This window comes from Takifugu rubripes, chromosome 13 (assembly GCF_901000725.2).
Source record: "Takifugu rubripes chromosome 13, fTakRub1.2, whole genome shotgun sequence".
In the NCBI taxonomy this organism is placed as follows: Eukaryota; Metazoa; Chordata; class Actinopteri; order Tetraodontiformes; family Tetraodontidae; genus Takifugu; species Takifugu rubripes.
In genome coordinates, this window is record NC_042297.1 from 8,509,513 (window position 1) to 8,533,987 (window position 24,475).

Genomic DNA, 24,475 nt, shown 5'->3' on the forward strand with positions numbered 1-24,475 from the left:
TGGGGTTTCACCATCGCACCATTTATTTATCTTTGAATGATTAACCTTTATCCCCCTCTTCTTTAATATAGCTGAGCCAGCTTGTTTATTGTCTATGCCAAATCTGTTGAACCAGATCAGCTTTCATGAAAATCAGGTGCGACTGATTTCTCCAGGCTCACATTGTTCCCAGACAGGACTGATTATGATACATACAGTATTAGAGAATAAGCAGCGGTCTTTTGTCGTTTCCATTTATAGATTTTTTTGTTCATGATAAGCTGCACGTGATGATAGTGTCTTTAGAAAATGAAAATGGGGGAATATGCAATAATGCATGAAAGTATAGTTAATGGCACAAAAAGATTAATTAAAGAATGCAAAAGTATCAGTTCTGACCTCCTTCTTTTGGTGGTAAGCGACACACCCTTCGACACATGGCAGCAAAAGCACATAGGTATTTTTGAAGGCTCTCGTCAGTCTTCTTGTGCAGCCGTGCCATGGCCCTGAACTTGGTCCAGTCAAACCTGCCGAGGTTTGGGTCGAAAACAACACCAAATGTGGAGACCACGCGGTAGAAATCTGCTTCTTCTCGCCTGGTCCATCTGAGGAAAAGAAATACCTTCATTGGAATCCGAGTGCATTCTAGCACTGGCTGAAATAAACTGACCAACAGTTCCAACATCGACTCTCTCCTCCTACCTTTGCTGGCGTTCTATCTTAGCAGCCATTTTGGGGTTGAAGGTGTCGTTGAATGCAGAGGGTAAAGGGTAGAGTGGACCAGAAAGCATCATGGTTGGCTGTGACTGAGACTGGGTTTGGTGGATTTGGAGGATCTGTCGGCTCTTGGTGAAACGCTGGGAGGCTGTGATCAGACGCCTTAATCGAGCTGTCAGCACTGAGGGTGAAGGCCAGTAGATGGTTTGACCTTCTGTCTGCGGAACTGGTTCTGAAAGCCACAGGTAAAAAAAAACATGCATGAATTACAAAAACTCTTTTCCAAAGGGATTGATAAAGTGTGAAGTCAATAAAAAGTTTATTTAACCGAGATTGCCTTGCTGGGGTGTTCGCTCTTATAACTTGTGTAACAGGATGTGATGTGATTTTCTAACAACAAAAGTTTGCAAGCTAAAGTCCACATACGAGATTGTGTTGAATTTTAAAATTTAACAGATGATGTTTGATGTGATCTGATCAACGAATGATGAGTAATGTAGGCATAGCTGCTGAAAAATAGACCTGAAGTGTTTCTCCAATGCTGCGTAGTGCTGAGGCGCTTGTGGCATGGTCGAGAGACATGACATGGCGCTCGCTGGGGAAATGTAGCTTTTTACTAGAATGGGAGTGTATCTGCTAAGCTATGCATGGAGCTATGTGAGGCAGATGCATCATGTGGAAAATGGGCTTTGCGAGGTTCTAAAAACTCACCTCCAGCATTGTCAGCAACAACCAAATCTCCGGGAGAGGAGGCATCATCCTAGATGAGACGATGATGTGCATTAATGGAGGTGCAATACAAATATGTGTGCTCAGAATTCCCATCATGCACTTTGTGACCTTACCTCAATATCGTCCTTTAGCAGGGCAGGGGCAGGCTTGTATTCCGGATCATCTACATCCCTAAACATGATTTGAAGGTTTAATTGTCTTTTTTATTGAAAATATTTTAATTTGCAGCCGGAACATCAGGGTGAATGCCACATGGATGTTTTTCATGATTTAAATGGAATAATGAGCTCACCCATCCATGAAGTCATTGCCTCTCTGTTCAGCTGCGATGGCCTTCTCATCTGGTCGCCCCACACGTTCTACAAAGCACAAAGCAGGGTCCGCACGGATGGTGTTGTACTTTTCATAACCTGAAAGAGTACATGAGGACATTTCAATTATTTGTGACTTCAGTATCTTAAAAAACATTATGAAACACCCAAAAAATACAGCATAGTGATAAAAGATGTAACTGTGACTCTACACTTTCTCACTCAGAAAAAGGATGTAGGGTTTCATACCATGCTTAAAGACTCCTAGCAGTAGGCACTTGTCAGAGACGGCATCCCACCACAAGGCTGGCAGTTCAGAGTTGTCAAGATCAGGAACCCAAATCTTAATCTCACTAAATAAAACAGGGATGAAATAGAGGGAGATATGTCGATAGATGTGTGCTCTCTTTCCTTTCATTTTTTTTTTTAAATAAATCAAGATATATATTTATAAATGCCCAAAATAAAAAGTAATAAAGTTTTAAAATGTACAAAAGATAACTGAACCATAGTTTGTGATTAACTGTTTTTAACAACACAAAACCTCCCATAATCCACCACCAGATGGAGCTCTACAATTTACTAATACCAGAAGTTAATGAGTTTTTTCTTCAATTCAACAAGTGCATAGAATATATTTTTCACACTGCTAAGCCAGAAAATAGAGAATATAAAGAACATTAGGAAAAACAGCCGTACAAAGTTACAGGAAACCTCTGTTCTCTATTTTCTTATCCATTCTAAGAGAATGTCTGTATAGCTCACCTGGAGTCTGCCCCATCCAGCACGTTCTGGGCCAGGGTTCCTATTACCTCTTGTTTCAGGTAGTAGAGCATTCTGACGCGGAGCAGCACCCTGCACAGAGAAAACCCACCAGTCACCACAAAGCATAGAGAAATGCTGAGGGCACAAAAACCAAAGGATTGACAAACAGGGCAGCCTGATGAACATAGTTGAAATGAATGAAATGCGTGACAGTTCAGCCTTAACCTACATGTACGTAACCACAAGCTGAAAGATAGCACACATGTATTCACATGTTCCTAAAATTTAGAATTCTTGCATGTAGGTTTCAGGCCTTGCATAGAACATAATTCTAAATGGCCATTACAAAATGTCACGTGTGAAAATGAGGGAATGAATACTCTGTCATTTCTCTAGTCATTACAGGGTTGTACACTGGCAACAGATGAAGGCTGAGAAGCCTAGACTGACATAGTAAAGAGAGAGAATGGCTGACTCACAGGGGAGACATTAGCTCTGTGATGCATGATCACAGCTAACAGGCTCTGAGCGACAGTCAGGCAGAGGGAAGTGTGGCGTGCCAGGCTGTAACATCTAGGATGCCTTGAGATTTGTTTGGTGTACAAAACTGTTCTTTTTAATGATTTTTGCCTGAACACAAACCAATTTGAATTTTAAACAGTTTATTTTTTATAGGCTGTGATTTTCATAGTTTTATTGTCCCGTTTCTTCCGCCACAGCTCCCACATATGCTGTTTTTTCTTCCTTACAGGATACGAAAAATGCTAAGATGTTGAAATACAGCACAAACACATTTCAAAAAATACAATTCAGGGTTTCCTTTTACCCCTAAAAAATAAATAAATTAATTAAATTCCCCTTTGATTTACTGTCAGGAATAATGCCATTTTGCGGCCGTGGCCTGAGTGATGATGTCTGCAGTGACCAGTCTGGACTTGTAACTCGGGCAATTTTTAGTTCTGAACTTCCTCTAGCTTCTTTCTCCAGCCCTTAACCTCCTATCGAAACCTACTCTGGAGCAACCACTTCCTACAGTAGTCTGCACAACCTCAAAGTCTGTGTTAGCTTTGTATAATGTGGTTTACTCATTTTTAATATGGGGATTCACTCACACACACACACAATATCTATTAAATTTTTATTTTTCTCCCTCCTATACGTATGGCCCACTGTCCAACTCCGGAAGTCACATTCCTTGGACCAAAATTGCAGTGATCAGCGTCCACTGCTGACTGTCCACATTTGTCCTTCGTCACACAGACTATTCTGGACTCAGCACAACTGGACCAGGAAACAATTGAGAACTTTCTATGGAAGCTTAAGCGGTCTGCCTCCAAAGCCAAATACAACCAATAGGCCCAACAGACTGCCCCTGCCCTCATAAAGCAGCAGCAATCTACATGTATTGATATTTCAGCAGCCTATTTTGACAGTGGCATTGAGGCAGGAGCTCTCTCATTAAGACTAAAGCCTAACAATAAGTAAGTCAGTCCATCGTCCAATAAAGCAGGTCCTACTGTCGGTGGAAGATTCCATTGTTAAAATGTGTGCCTGCGAAAATCATATATGCATGCAGCCATGATTCAATTTAGTTAAAATGATCAATGTATTTGAGAAAATGATGACGAAATGTCAGTTGCTGAAGTAGGTTTACAACATGGAATAAAATACACTTCAAAAAATCTGACAGCACATTAACTGTAAGTGTGTAAGCACTAAAAACACTGGCTATAATAACTGGATGTTTCAATTAGTAAGATTAGTTTAATTATCATCTGCTGCATTTAAAAATTAAAATGCTTGGTTACATATTAATACTTGGTATTAAGTATCCTTTAATTTCCTCTATTTTGAAGTAGGATAAGGAAACACGTACTTGTTACAGTGGTGTTTGAGGTGTTTCTTGTAGCCGTCGTCCTGAAGGATGTGCTCTGGGTTGTGCTTCCGAAGCCACTCGGCTTTGTGAATGTCAAAAGAACTGGACTGAGTCTTCACCTTCTTGCCTTTTCTGCCCCGTGGAACAGGGGCAGAAAGACCTAGGGACAAAGGGGACATTTTAGGGATGATAAAGTAATCCTTCAAGTGTTTAATATCACAGCTTTCTGTTAAGTGAAGTCTGGAGGATCTGACACTTACCCAAGTGATTCTGAAGCTCCTTGGTGCGACCATCCTCCGTGGGTGCAATCAGGTCCCACATGAAACTTTTGATTTTGTCATCTCCACGGTAATGGACCAGGCAGTAAGACAACAGGGCCCTGCAGATGGATTCCACGTCCCACTCAGTCAGCTGCTTCTTAAACCGCCCATGAGCCAGAATGTCCTTCCAACGACCCCACCTGATGGGAATTTACAACAGAATAAGCCAATACATTCTAAAGAGACATGGTTATTTCAAGTCGTAAGGGTATCATAAAAGGTTCTGTATGACTAGAATTATAATTTTAGAATATCTGTTTCAACGATCAGAATCATCTTACCCATAAACCAGCAGGTTCTTCTCCACTCTAAAACATTCAGTGCGTCCATAGCTGTTGAGGCGTTCGTTGTTTCGCCTGAACTTGGGTTTTGTTTCATCTCCATCACTTTCACCCTCTGAAAGTTCTGCCAGCTCATCCTTGGTGGCACTGAACGGTCTTGTCTGCTTTCTGACACGGGGGGTGTCAATCACCAGGCTGTTCTGTAGAAGGCAAATAAAAAATATGACTCTGAAACAATTTTCACAAAAGATAATTAGAATATAAATATGAAGAACGCTTGAAAAACATACTCTGCCATTGACCATTTCCATGTCAATGTCAGCCTTTTTGGCCCATTTGTCCCAGAAGTTTGGGTCATCCAGAGAGATGTCTGTACGGTTCCCAGAAGCTACAAAACTAGCCTGAAATAGGACATCAAAATCATTTCAAGATAAAATAATTTTTGACTGCAATCAGGTGTAAAAACAGACTGAGCTGTTTCAGTTGTGCTGAGTTTATATCTTTAATTACTGACCTTGGCAAATGTGGACCCTCGTCCTTCGGACTCAATGGTGATGGTCTTTGTCCTCCGTTGGAGGATTTGGTCAATATCCTCTTCACAGAACTTTGCTCCTTCATCTTCCTCATCCATGATTGCCCCATATGCACCACGCTTCAACAGATCCTCAATCTCCCTCTTTGATAACTGCTGCTGCGCTGCCTGAGATGCAAGGGAAACGGACAATAAGTTGTGGATCAGTTACCAAAATAAATAATCCTATATTCAACATGAGCTGCACATACCGTCCTCTTTGAAAAAATGACACATCAGTTTATTTAAAAAAAATAAATGTATATATATATATATATATATATATATATATATATATATATATACACTGTATATCACAGGCCATTTATTGAATAGTAGCTGTTTAACAATAGCAGATGTTTAATATGCAAATCTGCATTCTGTCAGAACAGATGTGGGAGCTCCTCATAGCTCAATCGCAGATAATTTGCAGACGATGGCGATGGCAGATATATTGTACAGCCACCTACACTCAGCACACTCCTTTCCCAGCGAGATTATGCTAATAGTTAGCGATGCGCTCCCAGTTTTGAGAGTTGAAAGCAGTTCATTTTTAGTTGAGTTGCCAGTTTTGGGCTGGATCAGTTACAAATTGATTACATTGGTAATGACTTATTTGTCTCTTTCTTGGCACATACAGCTGAAAGGTCCTGTATTTAATTTTCTTTTCAATTCATTATACCACAAAGAGCAGCATTTCACATAAATAAATTTACAATTAAACTTATTTGGAAATTTCCAAGTAAATATCCAAGTAATAAATGTATTTTAAAAAAGGTCAGGAGATACCTGAACTGAAAAAGTTTGATTGATGGCTTAAATATTTGAATGACAATTTCAATTAGACATTTGGTGGACTCACCCCTCCCCCTGGACCTCCTCCCAGGCTGTTATCTCGACCGCTCATACTCTGCAACACAGCCTTGTCCAGGCCAAGCTTGAGGCTTGCGCGGTCAAACATTTCTCGCTCGTATGAGTTCCTGGTGATTAGACGATACACTTTCACTGCCTTGTTCTGACCGATCCGGTGGCAGCGAGCCTGTGCCTGTGAGGAGAGGAAATATGAGTATGGACTGGAGGACAAGAGTTTCTGCAGCACATCTGTAGATCTTGACCTCAATCATTTTGATCATAATGTGTGTTTACCTGCAGGTCGTTTTGTGGGTTCCAGTCAGAGTCAAAGATGATGCATGTGTCTGCTGCTGTAAGATTGATACCCAGACCACCAGCTCTGGTACACAGGAGGAAAACAAAGCGCTCCGAGTCGGGTTTACTAAAACGGTCTATGGCCGCCTGGCGCAGGTTTCCACGCACACGTCCATCTATCCGCTCATACAAGTACCTATAGATGGAGGAAGACCCAAATTAAAATCATAAATGCTTTTCTAACACACTTGGAAATTCCACCGAAAGCTTCTCTGTAAGAACTGGTTATGCTTATGTTCTTTCCCATCCCCTCCTACCACCTGACCCCTGCCCCTGTCACTGGGTAATCCACTTCCAAGCCTAACAAAACCTCTTGCTTGTTTAATGTGGCAGATGCCTCGAGGCATCTGTAACCTGCTGCTGAACCCTTTCATAGGTCTGTGCTCTCTAATATCTCACACAATTATAATGCTTTGTGGTTTGCTTTAGCTGCTGTGGGGAAAGGGGACTCGAACCACAGACTATCGTGACAAAAAAGTAATGCAAGTAGTTAAAGTAGTCAAGTAGTCGAAAACGACAGCAAATAAGATAACAAAAACCAAATATCCAGTTATTTCAGAGAACCCATAAGGATATTTTTAAATTTATTGCTGTCTATTCCAGTAATTTAGGTGCTTTTTTTTTTTTGGACTTTCCTACAATACACAAAACAATGGGTTTTGAAATGTGTGATGGGGCAATGATGTCTGTTTATCAAAAGAACTTCCTCTGAAGGTTACCTTCTCTGAATGAGGTAGTCTTCTAAGATGTCCAGGCAGCGCACCATTTGGGAGAAGATGAGAACTTTGTGACCTCCAGCCTTCATCTTAGGTAGCAGCTTATCAATAAGGACCAGCTTGCCAGCAGACTGTACCATAGCCTGCAGGTGAAAGTCAACTGCAGCTGGATTGTACACTTCTCTAAAGTCCTCCAGGATTTTCTCTTCTGCTCCTGCAAGACAACAATGACAGACATGGTCAGCAAGGCCGTTTTTTTTCCCCATGAAAAAATGTGTCTTGTTTTTAATATCACAACTACACCTCCTAATGATTTTATTTTATTTTGTGGTGATACCTTTGATGAGGTAGGGGTGGTTGCAGCATTTTCTTAACTCCATCATGGTGTTGACAAGGTTCGGCATATTTGCCTGGCCAGCTCCTTTGGCCAGAAAAGAAAAGTTCTTCTCTAAGATGGCACGGTAGTATTTCTTTTGAATGTTAGTGAGCTCAACCTCAATGATTGTTTCCTCTTTGGGAGCCAACTTCTTTTCCACATCCTCTTTTAATCGACGCAGCATCATTGGCTTCAGGATACCCTGAAGCTTCTGAACCTGAAGGCCAAAGCAAAAGGAATCAGATCACAGTTCACAGTTTATTCTGTGGATTTACAAGCTGAGCTTGTACTGTAAACATGAAATTACATTTTCTAAGACAAATTCCCTCTTAATCCTGCTAGATGTGACAAAATGACGAGAGAAGCTTACCACAAGAAGATGCTAAAGAAAATCGGCCTTTTTGTGTGAAATTCAGTGCTTTTGTGTACTGATAGTGTAGCTCCATGCTCACCTGCTCCTCAGTTTTAAGGTCTCCAAATTCTTGCATGAAAGTGTTTTCTGAGGGAAAGCGTGCCGGCTCTAGAAAATGCAGCAAGCTGAAGAGCTCCTCCACTGTGTTCTGGAGAGGAGTACCTGTAAGCAGGACCTTGTGTTCCTAAAGGGATGAATGAAAATTCAAAGATTTCTATGGCATTCAGTAATATTAATACATAATAGTAATATATTTTATTACACAGCATATTGCGAAGGGTAAACAACACCATCTTATTTTACCTTAAGTATAATGATTTTCAAAAAGCAAATAATACATTTTAAGCTTCATCTTTATGATTTACAATACATACCAGGTTCATGAGCTTGAAGCCTTCTAGCAGCTTACAGTTTTTGTTCTTTAGGCGATGGGCTTCATCAATGACAACACAGCGCCACTCTATGGCGTTAAGTTCAGGACAGCCCCCCAGAATCATCTCAAACGTGGTGATAACAGCCTGGAATCTGTAAGCACTCCGCGACACACGGCCCTTAGGGAAAAAAATAAATGGAAATTTTATAAGAAATCATTATTTGTTTACTTATTATTAGAAATAGTGGAAAATTTTAAATAAGGGGAATACAAGAAATATTTCAATGCAAAAATATTAACTGATCAGAGTACCACTTCAAGACACTTTTTCAAGTAATATGGGAAACGTCTGGATGACAGACAAATCATATTTCTTAGTCGACAGACTAGCCATGGTATAACGAGTACCGGTAGTATACCCATAGTAGCTTGTTATGCAATTTTGTTTGTTTGTTTGTCTGGGGAAGCTTTAGTCCGCCTCTTCATTTGTATTGCCTTGACAACCATCCTCAGTCCCCTCTTCCCGCAGCCAACCCAGGCAGCAGCCTGCCATAGAGTCGGTCTCTCTGATATGCCTGAGCAGCAATGACAGCGAGTTCCCCTCAGAGGCTGCTATGACATCACAGGCTGCCAGGGAGACAGACTGGCGGTGGAGCTGCTCTGTTCTGCTTTTGAACGCACACTGTAATTCCTCCATCGTTTTGTCTGAACACCGGGAACTTTTAGCAGCCAGTTGTGACAGATCACATGGCCTCACCAAACACAGGAAGCCTTTATCTATACAAGGCACACAAACTACCCAAATCCCCAATTACTGTTAAGAACTTGCCCTTTGGTTGATGTTATATGCAGCTGGACGTACATAAAGATCCATTAATGTGATAATTTAATTTAATTTACTGGTAACCACTATATTTTATCAACAGCTTACAACTTAACCAAATGATGAAAAGATATATAAATTAGTCAATTTGTCTCTTTTAGATGTTTTCTTTCAATCATGGAACAGCCGTCTACATTCATAATGTTTCATCTGAAACAGTAAACTTGCATTGGGTGCAGAGCCCTAGTAACGCCAAGTATCTCAAAGCACTCCGTTTGGATCTCCATTGGACTGTTAGGCAACAGGCTGAGTGATCTTAATTAACCCGTCCCCCCGCCCATATTTGTTGCAACTGTCTGGACCACCATGTATGTACCACCTGAAAACCATGGTCACGCTAAGCCATCCTCACGTCTTCCACCAGAAGACGTGGGCAGTGAAAAGGCCTTCTGTGGGCGGTGCAAAGACCATCTGTGGGCGGTGCTCACAGTGGCTCGGCAGTCAAACCGGCCATTCAGAGCAGAGCTGTGAAACTGGTGTGTTTAGAGTCTGACTGTGCTTAAGCCTCCATTTTTTGTTTCAACCAAAGCACATTACCAAAAGCACAAGATGTCCCCTTCGAATTTAAATGATGGAGACAAACATGACTGGTTAAAATAAGGAATTGCTTCTTAATAAGCTACAAAGCCTTTCCTTTAAAAAAACAAAAATATTGCAAGATTGTATGTCATGTAGACGTGTCTGCTTTGTAACTGACATTTACAGAAGAACATATGTGAATGAATAAAAAGTATTCTTTGACTTTTACAATAAGATTACTTTTTGCCCGATTAAATAACAACCACCACAATGTTTACCTGTGAATCCCTGAAATACATCTCATACTGTTGAAGCATCTGCCTGCTGACCATGCTTCCATGGTACACAATGGCATTGAGATAGGTCCATGTACGAAATTCCCGCTCCCAGTTGGCAATGGTGGAAAGGGGGGCAATAATGAGGAATGGTCCTTTGATGCCCATACGATAAATTTCTTCTAGGAATGTGATGGACTGAATGGTCTTTCCCAGGCCCATCTCATCTGCCAGGATGCAGTTTCGTCTAGGGTTAGACAAAAAAAAAAATAATGCAAAATGGGTCCGCTAAATAATGCAGATTTAAAAATCAGTAACCCATATGTGGAGAGGAAAAAGCATAATGAAGTGTTTAGCGCCACACGCATGCATCTTTGGTTGGATATTCTCTGCAATAATGACAAGGGAGAAAAATATATATTATCAGAAATTACAACAGAGCAGAAGATGAAATACAACAATACAGTTACTTCAGTTGTTTTGCTGTACTCTGGCAAACCACTTATTCAGCTGTCCAGTGGGTGGTGGTATTATGTCTTGATACTAATTGTAATGTGCAGATATTCCCATTGGCCTCTTAAGCAGCTCTCCACAGTGCTTTTCAAGAACATCTCTGGGTTTAGAGTACACAGATTCTGCATGCTCACATATGAAGACAATTCCCAGAGTTAATATAAGTATACTGACACAGTGTGCTCTGGTTGTAAAGCACACAAGTTTACTGGGATCATAACTGAAGATTTTTTTTCCCCAGGCATGTTCAGCTTGGCTCTTTGCCAAATAAATATAATGAATACACACAGACAGGCAAAGTGATTGTTCTTGGTCTGAAATATAGCTGTGATTAATTCAATACATAATCCATCTTTGGGTTTTCCAAAGCTTTTTCCTGCAGACGATGGTGAAGGCAAAAAACTAAAGACTTTCATTTTGGCCAGGCAAATTTAATATACACTTCACATCATCAAATCTACAGCAAGGTGAAGCATAAATTCATTATCTAGAACTGACCTGTTGTACCAGTTAAAGAGAAGCCAGTTGACACCTTCCAACTGGTAGTCCCTGAGGGTGTTGCCATTCCTGTATTCCCTCGAATGTTCCATTTTCTTCCACAGATTGGTGGCAGGTCGCTCCTAATGAATACATTTTGATTTCAGTTAGAGGTAAAAACATTTCTGGGTAATTCAACCATTTCCCATATGATCATTATCAGAACATTCAGCAATTACATAAATTTTGAAAGTGAGTCCAAAGAAATGTCTGGAACTGTTGCAATCACACACCAGACACACTAGTGAAATACTAGTAAGGAGACAGACATAGAAGTTTATTTGTCTGAAAGTAAAGCGTGGGATAGTTCAAAATCATTTTCAATAACCATTAAAAAAAAACAAGGGTTGTAGCTCAGTCTGTAGATCAGGCTGAGACTGAGGTGCCAGGACACTTTCAGAGCACTGCTGAGGTACCCTTGAGCAAGGTGTCGAACCCCCAAATGCTCACATTGGGCCCTGCGATGAGGTGGTGACTTATTCAGGAGTTTTCCCTGTATTTGCCACTATACAGCTGGGATAGACTCCAGTACCGTCCCCACCACCCCAAATGGAATGAAGCAGTCAAGAAAAAGAGGGTGAGCGACTGCTCTTAGCATTTTGGGGATTTTTTTACTCTGTTTTTCTTCATTTGATCTCACTGCGTGATCTCCCAGTTTTTGAGGTTTTGGTAAAAATCATACCATGGCGTCAATGATTTGTCATAACTCTCTTGATGCTTTCACTTGTGGGATTTTTTTTTTTTTTTTTAAATGTGTGGTGTCTCACAGGTGTATTTTGTTTCATTATCATTGTCGACATGATGACGTCCTGCTTATGCAGTCATAGTGAAAGACCTGTTTGCACCTTGTCAAAAAAGTCAGGTTTTCTTATCTTGAACCGATTCATACCTACTCTATGCAATGCACTGCATAAAAGTGACAGAAGAAAAATATATGCGGAGTTACAGAGCGACAGAGGAAACTCTGCATGTGTAGCTCACCATTCTGCGTGAGTCGGGCTTGACTGCCTGCAGCTGCTCAAACTCCTCAATTTTATTTAGATCTACATCATCCTTTAGCTCCCAGGTGCTGTCCTCGTACGGCAAGGAACACCACTTCACCAGGTAATAGACCACCTCCTGCAACAGGCAGAGGAGAATTAAGACTGTAAAAGACGAAAGCAAGGCCAAGCTCTGTTTTTATAATATTGACAAAAGCTGCTAGCAAGCCTATTAGGATGGCCTTGGGCACTTCAGACATACAAAGACATCACTAGTGTGCAAAAAAAATACACTTGCAGCACCCACAGAATGGGGAAAAAAAGGAAAGAAAAAGGGTTCCGCCGCATAAGACACAAATTAAATATACATAGATCCTACTGTGATATAATTAAGAAATGAAAAAGGATTTATTTTACCTCTCCTGTGTCTTTGTCCTCGCAATATGACACCTCCAGCACTCTGTCTACCTCTACATAGTCAGGGTTAAAGGGCTCTTCTTCCATCTGAAAGACGACAGGAATGACAAGAGGAATAAATTCAAAAGACTTTGAGTGAATGAACCCAAGTACCCACTCACCATCTGGAAACAGAGATCAGCTGCACCACATTAAAGACTGAGCAAGTAAAAATAATTCAAATATATGCAGACAGATGCGCCTGCCCACATAAGCAACAAACAAAATAAAGTAAATCAAGGATTTGAAAACAATATTGACATGTTTGAGGCAGAACCTCAAACATAACACATCATGAAAATGCTCACCTGCTCACACAAAATGCTCAACTGTGTTCAAAATATACCACTAAAGAGTGTGCACGGACAACCAAATTGTCTTACATCTGCAAAGAGGAGAGCCCTCTGTGCTTGTTTCATCTTGAAACGTTTGATCTTCTGCTGAATTCTCTTGTCCTTCTCCAGCTGTTGCTCCGTGGCCCACTCACAGTGGAGGTATGAGCTGAAACACACACAATAAAACTAAATGAGGAACCTGGATAAGAAAAATGCTTGAAATAACATAAAAGTGTCAGCACTAACTGCATGCTGATTTAAAGGTTACTCATTCATTGGTTACATTTCTTAAATATAATTTAGGTGCAAAAGCCTGTTTTCACAGTATGTTGAGACCTAATCACAAAAATCACCATTAGAAATTGGCTGGACCACTGTTGAAAACATCTCTCTGGTATTAAGAAATGTAAATGTACTAGTGTAGGGAGGAAGGTGTTACCACACAACAGTGGCTCAAGAACTGTATAAAAGACAACATAAAGCTGGTCATGGTCAGAAGGGCGAGTACTCACACTCCAGGCAAGCTTCTCTAATGCTATAATTGACTCTGGCTCTGTTTTTTATTTATATATATATATATATATATATATATATATATATATATAGCCGAGGTTTAGATGGGGTCTCTCTACTTATTTAACTTTGAGGCTCTCCTAAAATGGAGCATGTTTTTTTGCATTTAATTAATAAAAAGCACAGATCTCGACATAACAGTATTTGTGCCAGCGTGTTGAAATGATAGATAAATAAACAAATGGTAGAATAGAGATAAGATGAATAGAACAGCAATTCTTCAGTGGAGAAGCAGCATAAAATTGATTGCACACAGTTTAAATCTAAGAAGGGTTCACAACTGGTGACAAAGCATGTGACCCGGGAGATGGTGTGAAAAGCTATCTGAAATAATCAGGCTTGATTTCTATAGTTGCACTTACTAGTTTTTGTACTTTACAAAGAACTCCTCGATTTCAATCAGCACTCCTGGAGACACCTGCAATACAAGACAAGATTAACTTGAAACGTTCACCTCTTAGCTACAGCTGTTTACATGACAGTCATTTTTATAATAATTACCTCCTTCTTGACGATACGAGATGACATGATTTTGTCGACAACAGCAGCATCTTCTTCAGTCGGGTTTTCCTAGAAATGAATATCTATTTTAGTGCTACTGTCAAAGAAAAAAACCTATGATTGTGTTTAAATATTCAACCTGTCTTGCAGGCTCTTAATGGATGGATAATTTAAAAAAAAAATCTGAGTATAAAGGTGTTGATTTAGCTACTTCAGCTGAAGTATGAGCAACCTGATTTGACCAAATGAAACCACAGAAAAAACTTGAAACAAAACCAAATGTGTTTAAGATTTTAAAATAGCTGTGAGGAAGAACATTACTAGTTTTTTTTTTCCCAGATATCACATCTATTATTTTGCAGCTGGACTGTGAAAAAGCATATTTCTGGCATCTACAAGAAAGCAAGGCTTTTGGGCAACGAGTATAGGAACAGCAGCTGAACAAGGAATGTAATTTGATTCTTCTTGCACAAAATGTTTTTTTCACTTTGCAGCCTAAAAAGCGCGCCTCTTTGTAATGGTTGCTCATTTAAATAACTGTTTATGAAAGGTTTTTTCTAATCAGGCTACGTCAGTGTTGGCAGAAATACTCACAACAAACAGTTGATGACCTGACCCCTTGGATGCTGCGTTGGTTTTCTTAGCCTTGACAATAACCTTGACTTCATCATCTGACAACCTGGCCTCCAATTCTTCAGCATATTTCTTTCTCTTCACCTGGCGATTTGATCGTCTTTTCTGGGAAAACAAGATGGATGATGCATGTTCACTAAAATATTCCGCTCACGTGCAGTCCTTCATTCATCATAAGCATTTCATTTGAGAAAAAGGAGAGAGGGATTTTTTAGAGCTTCTGTAAAACTCTGGTGGTTGAAAAATAAGGATTGAAGTAAGCAAAATCTGCCTCTTTTTAATCTTTCCTAAGGTTTTGTCCTTATCCAATGTAAGCAGACCCATCCTAATACTAATGGGTGGTTAATTAGTAATAAATGCCACTGTGCCAAAGTTAATTAGGTAATCAATGTAAGATCCCCGTGGAGAAACAGCCTGACAGCCCAAAGCCCAAGCTGACCAGGAGCTGGAAATTCAAACCTGCCACATGCCATGACAACCCTGAGGTTGCCATACTGATTCTTCCACAAGATCAACCTAAATGAGCCATCAACAGACTGCTTTAATTAAAACCACAGGCGTTATTTAATGAGTGCAATTATATCATGAGCAATCGTTTGGTGGAGATGAAATAATTAGAACGAGAGGGAGTGAAGCAGAGGAGACTTGGTCAGTTCACAGATCTTCATTCTTACATGATGATCTTATGTGTACACATACCAGCCCAACAATCAACCATCGGTCCTACCAACAGTCGACTTTTGACTACTCTGATGGGTCGTCTAAATGGAGCAAGTTAGTCAGGGAACCCCACAAAAATGGTGAATTACGTATATACGTATGTTTTTTGCCCTGCACTTAATCAACACTGATGGAACATTTTCAATGTTAATGCTATATTAATTGTACATGTGCTTGTTTTCCCATTTTCACCCACAGAATTGGAGCAAAAAGCTGAATTCCTGCACAATGCCATCAAATTTTGTTTCATGTGACAATTTGTGGTTTTTCTGATTTCTTTAAATCATTATTTTTTTTAAGACTATGTTAAAACAATAATTAACTTGCATTTTAATTAATCTATTGAGTAATGAGTGTGGAAGAAACGCAAAAGACCTCTCAGAAAAGGGCAAATTAATAAAGATGACTCGAATACGTCGTGGTAACATTTTTACTGAGATGGAAATTCCACCATGAAGTGACTTATTGTTGTAATATTTCATGGCCATTTTGATGATGTCGTCATCATCTACGCAGATATGAATGTGTACTTGAGATAACCGCCCACTGCATGACCTCCACGTGAACCACATTCAATCCTGGCAGTCTCAAACCAAAGCAGTGAAGCCTTCCTACAGAAGTAATGGAACAGGCCAAGGACACCTCTTCACTCTTTCCTTTGTCTCAGATAGTGGAGAGAATTCTAATTCTTACAACTGAAGTAGCGATTCAATGTTTAGGAATCACATTTTCATCCAGCTCCAAGTGCTTTAGAGTGTCCCAGTGTCAGTGACACTATTACCAGTAAGTAATACTGGAATCATGACAGATTTTGTAATCTGTGACAATATGTACAGGACATCTAACCAGGTACTGCCCATATAATGGCTAATGAGAACAAATCAATTAGCAGTTGAATTGTTCAGTCTATTATGTAGTAGAACAGTGCTAGTTAGCTTCCAGCCCTCTGTCACACGCTTTTGAAACCTGAACATGGACATGGAGAGAGAACAGATTTTCCTGTAATCTGCTCTTTTCAGCTCTGTGGAACAATAAATGATGTTGGATGAATAGTCTGGAAGATAACCAGAATGCCTGAATACTTACAGAATCGACATCTTTGGAAGAATGTCGAGGGGGTGGATCATCATCCGATTCCTCCTCTGAAGACTCTGGCTTTCGTTTTTTCTTCTTTCCAATCTTGATGACAATTTTTCTGGGAGACAGATAACAATACTATAAGTAGAGGGAATAAAAAACACTCCTGGTGAATGGCAAAAGTTTTTAACATTGTGGTTGTTCCTGTGCATTTTGCTCCGACATATAAATGGTCTTTAATCTTCTTCAAACGTGAACGGCAACAACCACGTTGAAGCAGCGTTCATCACTCACTGTGTTTTTACTAATAACAAACGATCTAAAATAAAACTCACAATGGCAAAAATAACTTCAATGTGAATCACTGTATCAAACACTAGACTACTTATAACACAGAATTGCATTTACTGTTCAGATATAAGCATTAGAAGCACCAGCAGAGTTTAAATACATGTTTTATGTATAACACATGGTAATTAGATCCTCTGCTTTTGCCAACACTCAAATTCATAAATGGTATCTCTAAGGAAATGATTTATGGTTCACATTCAGATCCATTCGGAAGGTTGGGTCAAGGAAGGCACCAGGAAGGGATCTTTTATCCGTCTAACAATTCCAATTATCATCTCTTGGTCCAGAACCAAGAACTGATGACTTCATGACTTCTAGTCTGACCAGATGGATGGAGTCATAAATTTAAACATTTACCTAATTTTTAAGTGCAAACCAGGATAGATGCACAAAATTGAACTTTGTACAATTAATGTTAATTTGAGGATCAGATTTTCTGTTTTCCTTAAATCAATTAGACAGGGAAGGACTGGGTATAATGAACACTGAACTTTAAATACTCAGTGAAAACTATTTATTTTGAAATTCCTGCCCTTTTAACCACAGTAGTTATTCTCCTGGAGCCTAAACAACCTTAAAAATTGGAAAAACTGGCAGGAAGTGCTTTTGCATCTAATCATGCTTATAAGAGAATCATATTTAAATAGAGAAAGGATTATGATAAATTACTCGGTGTTTTGCTAAAACTAGCCGTGGATGTAGAGCAACATTATTTAATCCTAATTTTGTGAGCATTCTTCCCTTTAAACGACCATTAGTAGTTTGCATTTGCAGATTCCCACCCCAGCCTAATGCAGTGAGGCAGCCTGCTGAGGTGTAATCATATCAGCAGCGCAGACAGGAGCGGATTGCACAAGCAGCCACTTCCCACAAGCACTTCATCCTCTTTCTTCTGCACAGTAGCATATTATTTCTCTGACCTTTTACCATATATTCTCTTACCTTATATGGAGACAATTTGTATCTTGCACCTCTCTTCATATATCAGAAGATACAGGCACCATATTTCTGGTGTTGTTTAATGGTAATAGAATAGATAAATAGATAATAACACAGCTAACATACTAAAGCAAGATGGCATCTTCTGTCTGTCAGCAATACACGCACTAAATTTTAAAATATATGCACTGATGCATTTTAAACTAAATTGTACATGAGAGTTTAAGCAAAACAAATTAACAGTATTGCTGTACTTTTATGTGTATTGGTGGTTTTGACATTTCTACAATCCCAGTTTGTTTGCAATAAATTCAAACAGCAGGAATTACGGCAGCAGTCAGTTAACACTCTTCCGATGGCTAAACTGATCTGTGCAGTAAAGGAAATGCAGTCGGAAACAGCCCGTTATAATAGCTCTACAGAAATATTCCTACCCTCTCTGAATGATATTACATTTCACAAATCCTCATGACAATGACACTTTATCGTTGCCACGCAACCTGCCCTTTGGAGTGTATCTGGCTTGGAGGTGGGGATTATAATGGCGACTGCATTTCCTGTGAAAGCCAACACCTGCATGCGTCCACAGCTGGTATGACCGAGTTCAAATATGCCATGTCACAGTGACAACCTTCAAAGAAAAAGTAATCCTAGCGATATGCGGAAGAATGTAAAAACACACGCAGCTGAACGGAAGAAAACTATTTTCTTTCTCAGCAATAAGCTGGATGAGGCCTTACAGTGTCGGTGAATAACAGTGTCAGATTACCAGGCAGCAGCTAACATCATATAACAGAACTAAAGCTTCAGGATGAACCTAATATAGGAAAACCTTAGCTGTGAAACAAAATACTGGCGACCAACAGTAGCAGCCCTTTGGTCTTCTCATGTACAGAACATGAAGGACTTTACATCAGGAACATGAAAAAATGAGGACTTCATTTGACGAGGAATACGCATTATAATATTTGGGTTGTTATCTAATGCACCTATCTTGGATTCAATTTTAAAATTGTTAACAATGATAGTGTACAACAATAAACTGTTTTTATATTTAACACATTTTTGGCCAATTTTAGGGCAACTCAAACTACACACCTCAAGGTCTTGAGACCACCATTTTATTAGCAGTACAAATCACTTAAAAACCTACCCGGGGCTGATTGCAGTGCCTTTAGTTTGACCTAGAACACTGGAAGAAATCCAGAAGTTCGGCTTCAAACAATGTCCAGAGGTATTTAATGCACTCCTGCATTGGGAAACTATTTTTTATTGAGAAATATTAAAGGCAGGGCAAGGAAGGAATCAAACAAGTATTTGTCTTTTGGAAATTGAGCTAACAATTAACATAATTTAATATCCATTCTTGTCAACATAATTAACATGTATCGCATTGCATTTAACAGTGTCCTAATGTGGACAGGACACGTGTCTGGTATGATAAACTTGACTAGGCATTAATAAAAACTAGCAAATCTTTTTAAAATCCCCATATTTAGCAGTGTGGGTTGATTTTACATTTCTACACTCTAATTCTTTCCACTTGAACGATGATGATTACAGCGATGTTTATTATTGATGAAGAAAAAACTGACTGGCAATCCTGAATGTCTAATCAGAAACCTAACTGCTCCCCTGATCTGATGTTACAGGTTGATCACTGATGACAACAGTGAATTATGGCTTCGCCTTTAAGCCAGGCGAGATTTGTGTTGTTCATTGTGCCAAATCCTCCATCTCCTGTCCCCCTCGAGTTGTCCTGGCCCACTTGGCTTCCTGCCACTGGGTATGTGTAAATATGATAGTACTTTGCCGACCAAAACCGTGCTGGCGCTGTGGCATCGGAAGCCACAGCATCTTCTTCACTAGCTGCGTTTCAGAGATTTTCAAACCTGTTTTACTCCGAGTATGTGTATGTGTTTCTCCACCAGAGCAGCTGACCGTGACCATTTCTGGTTCTTGTCAGGAAATCCCTCGTTTATGTGAATAAGGCGCAATAATCTCAGTGCCACCCAGCACATGGCCGGAAACAGCAGTAGCAGCACCACCAAGGCCCCTCAAAGACAAATAATATATCAGCACAGCCCACACAGCCATACTGGGGATTCCTGCTTTATTCAGCACACAAATATCTGCACATAGACGGCAACCCGAAGTCACATTTCTAAGTCATACACAAGCATGAGAACACACTTACCTAGCATGCAAGGGATTAACTGAGGAAATCATCAATTAAAAAACAGACAGTAGAGCTTTTGCTTTGCCTCAAAAATGGGAGGAAAGCGATTAGACAGCTTGGAGCAAAGCACTGAAATCCGAACGCAGCTACATACTGTATACAGTAGATTTAAACCTCCATTTTCTATCATGTAATTGATCTCATGAACACCATTTTGTTTGATATTTTCCTCCTACCCTGCTGCTTTGTAATCACATCAGCGTGTGCCTGCTAAAGGAAATCGTTACATGCGTGGCTTGGAGCATGCCCACAGAACAAATTTATAGAAAATAGGGAAATGTAACTAGGGGAAATCAGTAAAAATGTTTTTAAATGGTGTGAGCCACATGGGGCTTTCTTCAGATCTTTATATAACGCGATTGTTCACAAAGCAAGCTGTTGAGAGTAGCAAAGTCCAGCCGGCAAGAAGAATGATCTGGTCTGAACCAGTTAAATGTAAAGGTAGGACAGGTTTTGATATGTTATGCACACACCACAGTGGATTTCAGAGAAAACAATGAAGTCCATATGCCTGCTGAATTTAAATAAACAATAAGGGGGGGAAAGTGAATGAATAATTTAGTTTTTGCTGAATTTTGTCAGTTAACACGGTCTTTTGTGTACATATTAATACACGGCCTCCTACCATGTGTGTTTTCAAAGGGATTCAACTCAGTCTTGAAATGGAATAAATGTTAGATGAACAGTGACTATCCATTTTATACAAGAGTCTATGAAGCCGAGCAGCTGTGCAGGGGGTGCTGCACTGTGTTACATGGCAGCTTTCCAGTGTCTCCTTGAACATACAATATCCTCTTCTTGGTATTTTACTGCTATGCTTTGGTTATATAAAGTACCTTGTGAGTTCAGGTGTGCAGATCTTTGTGGTATAATGCTCAGTGCGTAACATAACATTTACAAAATCCACTTATTACCAGTTTCTGTTGCACAGGGTTCAGCGAGACCTTATGTTACAAAAGCAATATAACAAAAACTCTGTCTCTGGACTTATCCCTTGATTAAAGAAGACCAGAGAGTTTGCACTGTATAACAAATACATAAATCCAAATCCAGTCAATGTAGGCCCGCTGAGATCCTCAGAAGAGAAAGAGGCTCTGGTAATGATTTTAGCAGAAGGTTAGTACCTCTGTAGCTGAAATCCATTAATATTTGATAGGGAGATACAGGGTGGTGCCCGTCTGTGAACAGGAGCGTCCTTGGACTTTGACTCTGTCAGTGAAGCTCGGCTTCATGTACTCAGATAACAGCTATCAGACACAACATCTTTACCATCTAGCTCACGTGCCAGTTTTCCCCATATCTGGTGGTACGAGCCTGCTATAGCAGGTTACAGAGGCAAGTCCAAATGATTCTTTACTTTACTTTGGCGTTACTACAGATGTTTGATGATGTTTTTACAGCAACAGCAAGTTTTTGTAAAGCCTACTTAATTAAGTACAGTGGTTCATTCATCATTAGGGTTTCATTTAAAAACTTCCTTAAAAGGGATAAGTATAGCGGACTGGTTCCATTCGTTCCATTAGTAAGACCCAACTGAGTCAGTGAGACTTTCCACTGCAGTTGCTCCTCAGATATAGTCATCATGAGGCATTTCGTGTTGCTTACTAAAGCCGCAAGACTGTAAAAGAAAGACCCACGCGTGTACCGGTACTACCTGTATTTTCTTCCCCCACATTTCAAGGACAAAAACCTAGAAAGTATATGCCAAAGCTAGTTATTTACCATTGCCACATTTCAAAGGGTTGTGAAAGTAGGGAGGCCAGGAATGAGCCATGGTGCAGAACCCTATGTTATGTCAACATAAAGTTCTTATCATTGTGGCACTGGAATACACAACATGGACATCAGCTGAAAATCAATTAGTACCAGAATTTACCCAGCAGAGCAGAGCGAGATCCTGTGAGTAATCCTTTTTGAGAAACTATGATGCACATCTATGTGAAGGAAACCAACCAAAAGCCTCTCTTTGGGTTGATTGATAGACCTTCCAAGATGAAAATTGCACTGGTGTTGTCCTACTTTCAATAGGAAAGAAAAACCAGCATAAATTATAAAGGGGGAAACCCATGCTGAATTTCTGAAGCGTAAAACAAGAGGGACATACGTCAAAAGCCATGACTAAACAGTGTGTTCGGGGTAAAAAAAACAATGAAATGTAGATCTAAATGTAATAAAATTAACTCACTCCCTTCTAGTAAAGTATTAAGCAATTATTTTTAAAAACTTCTTGAATGTTTCTCAGCAGCAGTAACTGACTTTGGGTATTCAAAATGATGGGAACGCATGTTGTAATGAACATTAAGACAATTTTAGCTTCCTTGTGCTGTACAAACCCCTATCTGAAGCTTTTCCTGTATGTAGGCCAAGTATGGTTACACAGCTCATTAGCTGGGAACAAGGACCAGCACAATCATTGGCACATTTAAAATAACCACAGAAGCTTTTGGATTTGACGCAGTATAGGCAATAGTATTGACAACTTGAATCTAATAAAGAGTAGGTACAGTCCAACCTCCCCTTGACTGCAAAATAACAAACTCTCAAAGTTTGATCTCATGATAAAAATGAGCATTGAGCCAGTTATCATCACTGCTGCAGAGTCAGTGATGTGAAACTATCAATCACTCCATCAAACGTAAATCTGACAGGTATGAGTGGCTCCCAGAGGCTCTCTGGTGTGGGTCCACCCAGCTAAAGGCGAAAGAAGCCGTTTCCCCACCATCCGCATAGCCACGTCTCTCTCGTTATCACGTACCCGTATCACGTAAAGCTTGTGGCTCCGGCTTTTCAGTCTGTCCACCTCATCTCATTTTTAATCAACACAGCTGACAGGCTGACAGTAAAGACCATTATCAGTTACTCTTTCCACAATTAAAACAAGAATCTTTCCGAGTGGCTATTTAAATTAAATTACTGCTTTTCAGGCCCAAGTCTTTCCAGCTATCTGGTCTTTACACACCCATAATCCTGCACAAGGCTTCATTTCCATGAAGCAGTGCAGTTAAGTTTGGTACGATCCGTAAAGTGGGGGATGGGAGCCAGGTGCAGCGTATACATCAGCACTACTTTCATCAGCCTCGTGCTCTCAACATGCAAATGCAGCCTTTGTTTGCTCCTCCCATGTCTTTCCCAATGACTGCCTCTGGTTTCTTATGGTGTGCAGTATATGTTGTTAAACTTTGAGCCTCCACCTGAGCAACCAAAATCAGAAAATGTCCACTATTAAAACAATGTCCCAGCAAAATACAGTGCTAGTCTCGCAGCTAGGTTCCTTTCAAAGCCAGAGGAAACACCAACCTCAGGTGTCAAGACAGAAAAACACACATATTTACTGCACCTGTATCTGACACAATCACTAATAAAACAGTTGATAGGGTAAAACACATTTTCAGTTCCCATCCAAAAAAATTAAACCTAGATTGTCTAGAAGGACAAATAGAATGTATCTGTGATATACCCTCAGCAAATAACCTTTTAAAAATACCAGTCTGTGGTATCTTATTTTCCTTCCATCCTGCAGGATTAATGGAATAAGTGTAATTTATCCATTAATCAGACACCCAACTTAAATTAATTAATGAACCAAACTCTTGTCATGTTGTGCATGGACACCTTTTATCACTGATCTTCCAGTCACTGTAATACGAATAACCAAGATTATCCCTGTGACACGGCAACTATTGGAATACTGCTACATAATTAATTTAAATGAATAATTAATTCTCAACTGAAAATAACAGTGTCTGTTAAGTGTCTTGAGTTAAAGAAATTCTTCAGGTTCAAACTGACCCTGACAAGGGGGTGATCTAAGCTCTGCTGCCTGAATTACTTCAGTTAAATGCATTTTACTGGTTTAAGGACCTGCATTAAGGACTGAGTACATACCCGATCTTGGCCTTCTGCTTTGGCTTGGAGGAAGGTACAATACAGGCTTTCCTGCAGGCCTTCTCTTTGAGTCGTGCTTTTCCATTTCCTTTGTGCTCGCGGTCACGATGTGCCCTAAACTGTGAAGAAGAGCTTGGGAAGCTCTCCGGACTCATAACTCTGGGAATGTTCTTCTCTCCACGCTGCCGAGCCTTTGCAATAGCCTCTGATATTATCCTGTTTGCCTTCTCCTGCTTGTCCTGCAAATCTGGCTCCATCTGATGATGTGTCCTTCGTGGTGTCTTTTTCTCCGAGGAGGAGCTGGAAGATGACGAAGATGACGAAGAGGAGGATGACGAAGATGATGATGAGCTGCTCTTCATTGGGGGACTGAGGACCCGTACCTGGCCACTGGGACCATTCGCATTCTTTCGGGGCTAAAGGA

At 40.1% G+C, this 24,475-nt stretch overlaps 1 protein-coding gene across 6 annotated transcripts in view; it reads right to left on the reverse strand.

The window, feature by feature from the left end:
* The window catches only part of chd9 (chromodomain helicase DNA binding protein 9), a 50,357-nt gene that overhangs the window by 5,788 nt on the left and 20,094 nt on the right, over positions 1-24,475 (reverse strand). For all 6 annotated transcript variants that reach the window (XM_029846659.1, XM_029846658.1, XM_011609691.2 and 3 more), the window contains 28 exons: positions 24,052-24,467; positions 16,647-16,755; positions 14,802-14,945; positions 14,208-14,276; positions 14,069-14,124; positions 13,182-13,299; positions 12,760-12,846; positions 12,344-12,481; positions 11,324-11,445; positions 10,316-10,559; positions 8,637-8,813; positions 8,303-8,446; positions 7,812-8,067; positions 7,478-7,688; positions 6,699-6,894; positions 6,415-6,597; positions 5,496-5,681; positions 5,272-5,382; positions 4,982-5,181; positions 4,641-4,840; positions 4,381-4,540; positions 2,505-2,594; positions 1,989-2,092; positions 1,721-1,838; positions 1,542-1,599; positions 1,408-1,456; positions 682-928; positions 379-584 (listed from right to left, as the gene is read on the reverse strand). In XM_029846659.1, coding sequence (XP_029702519.1) covers positions 379-584; positions 682-928; positions 1,408-1,456; positions 1,542-1,599; positions 1,721-1,838; positions 1,989-2,092; positions 2,505-2,594; positions 4,381-4,540; positions 4,641-4,840; positions 4,982-5,181; positions 5,272-5,382; positions 5,496-5,681; positions 6,415-6,597; positions 6,699-6,894; positions 7,478-7,688; positions 7,812-8,067; positions 8,303-8,446; positions 8,637-8,813; positions 10,316-10,559; positions 11,324-11,445; positions 12,344-12,481; positions 12,760-12,846; positions 13,182-13,299; positions 14,069-14,124; positions 14,208-14,276; positions 14,802-14,945; positions 16,647-16,755; positions 24,052-24,467 — 4,399 coding nt within the window. The remainder of the gene's footprint in view (positions 1-378; positions 585-681; positions 929-1,407; positions 1,457-1,541; positions 1,600-1,720; positions 1,839-1,988; positions 2,093-2,504; positions 2,595-4,380; positions 4,541-4,640; positions 4,841-4,981; positions 5,182-5,271; positions 5,383-5,495; positions 5,682-6,414; positions 6,598-6,698; positions 6,895-7,477; positions 7,689-7,811; positions 8,068-8,302; positions 8,447-8,636; positions 8,814-10,315; positions 10,560-11,323; positions 11,446-12,343; positions 12,482-12,759; positions 12,847-13,181; positions 13,300-14,068; positions 14,125-14,207; positions 14,277-14,801; positions 14,946-16,646; positions 16,756-24,051; positions 24,468-24,475) is intronic.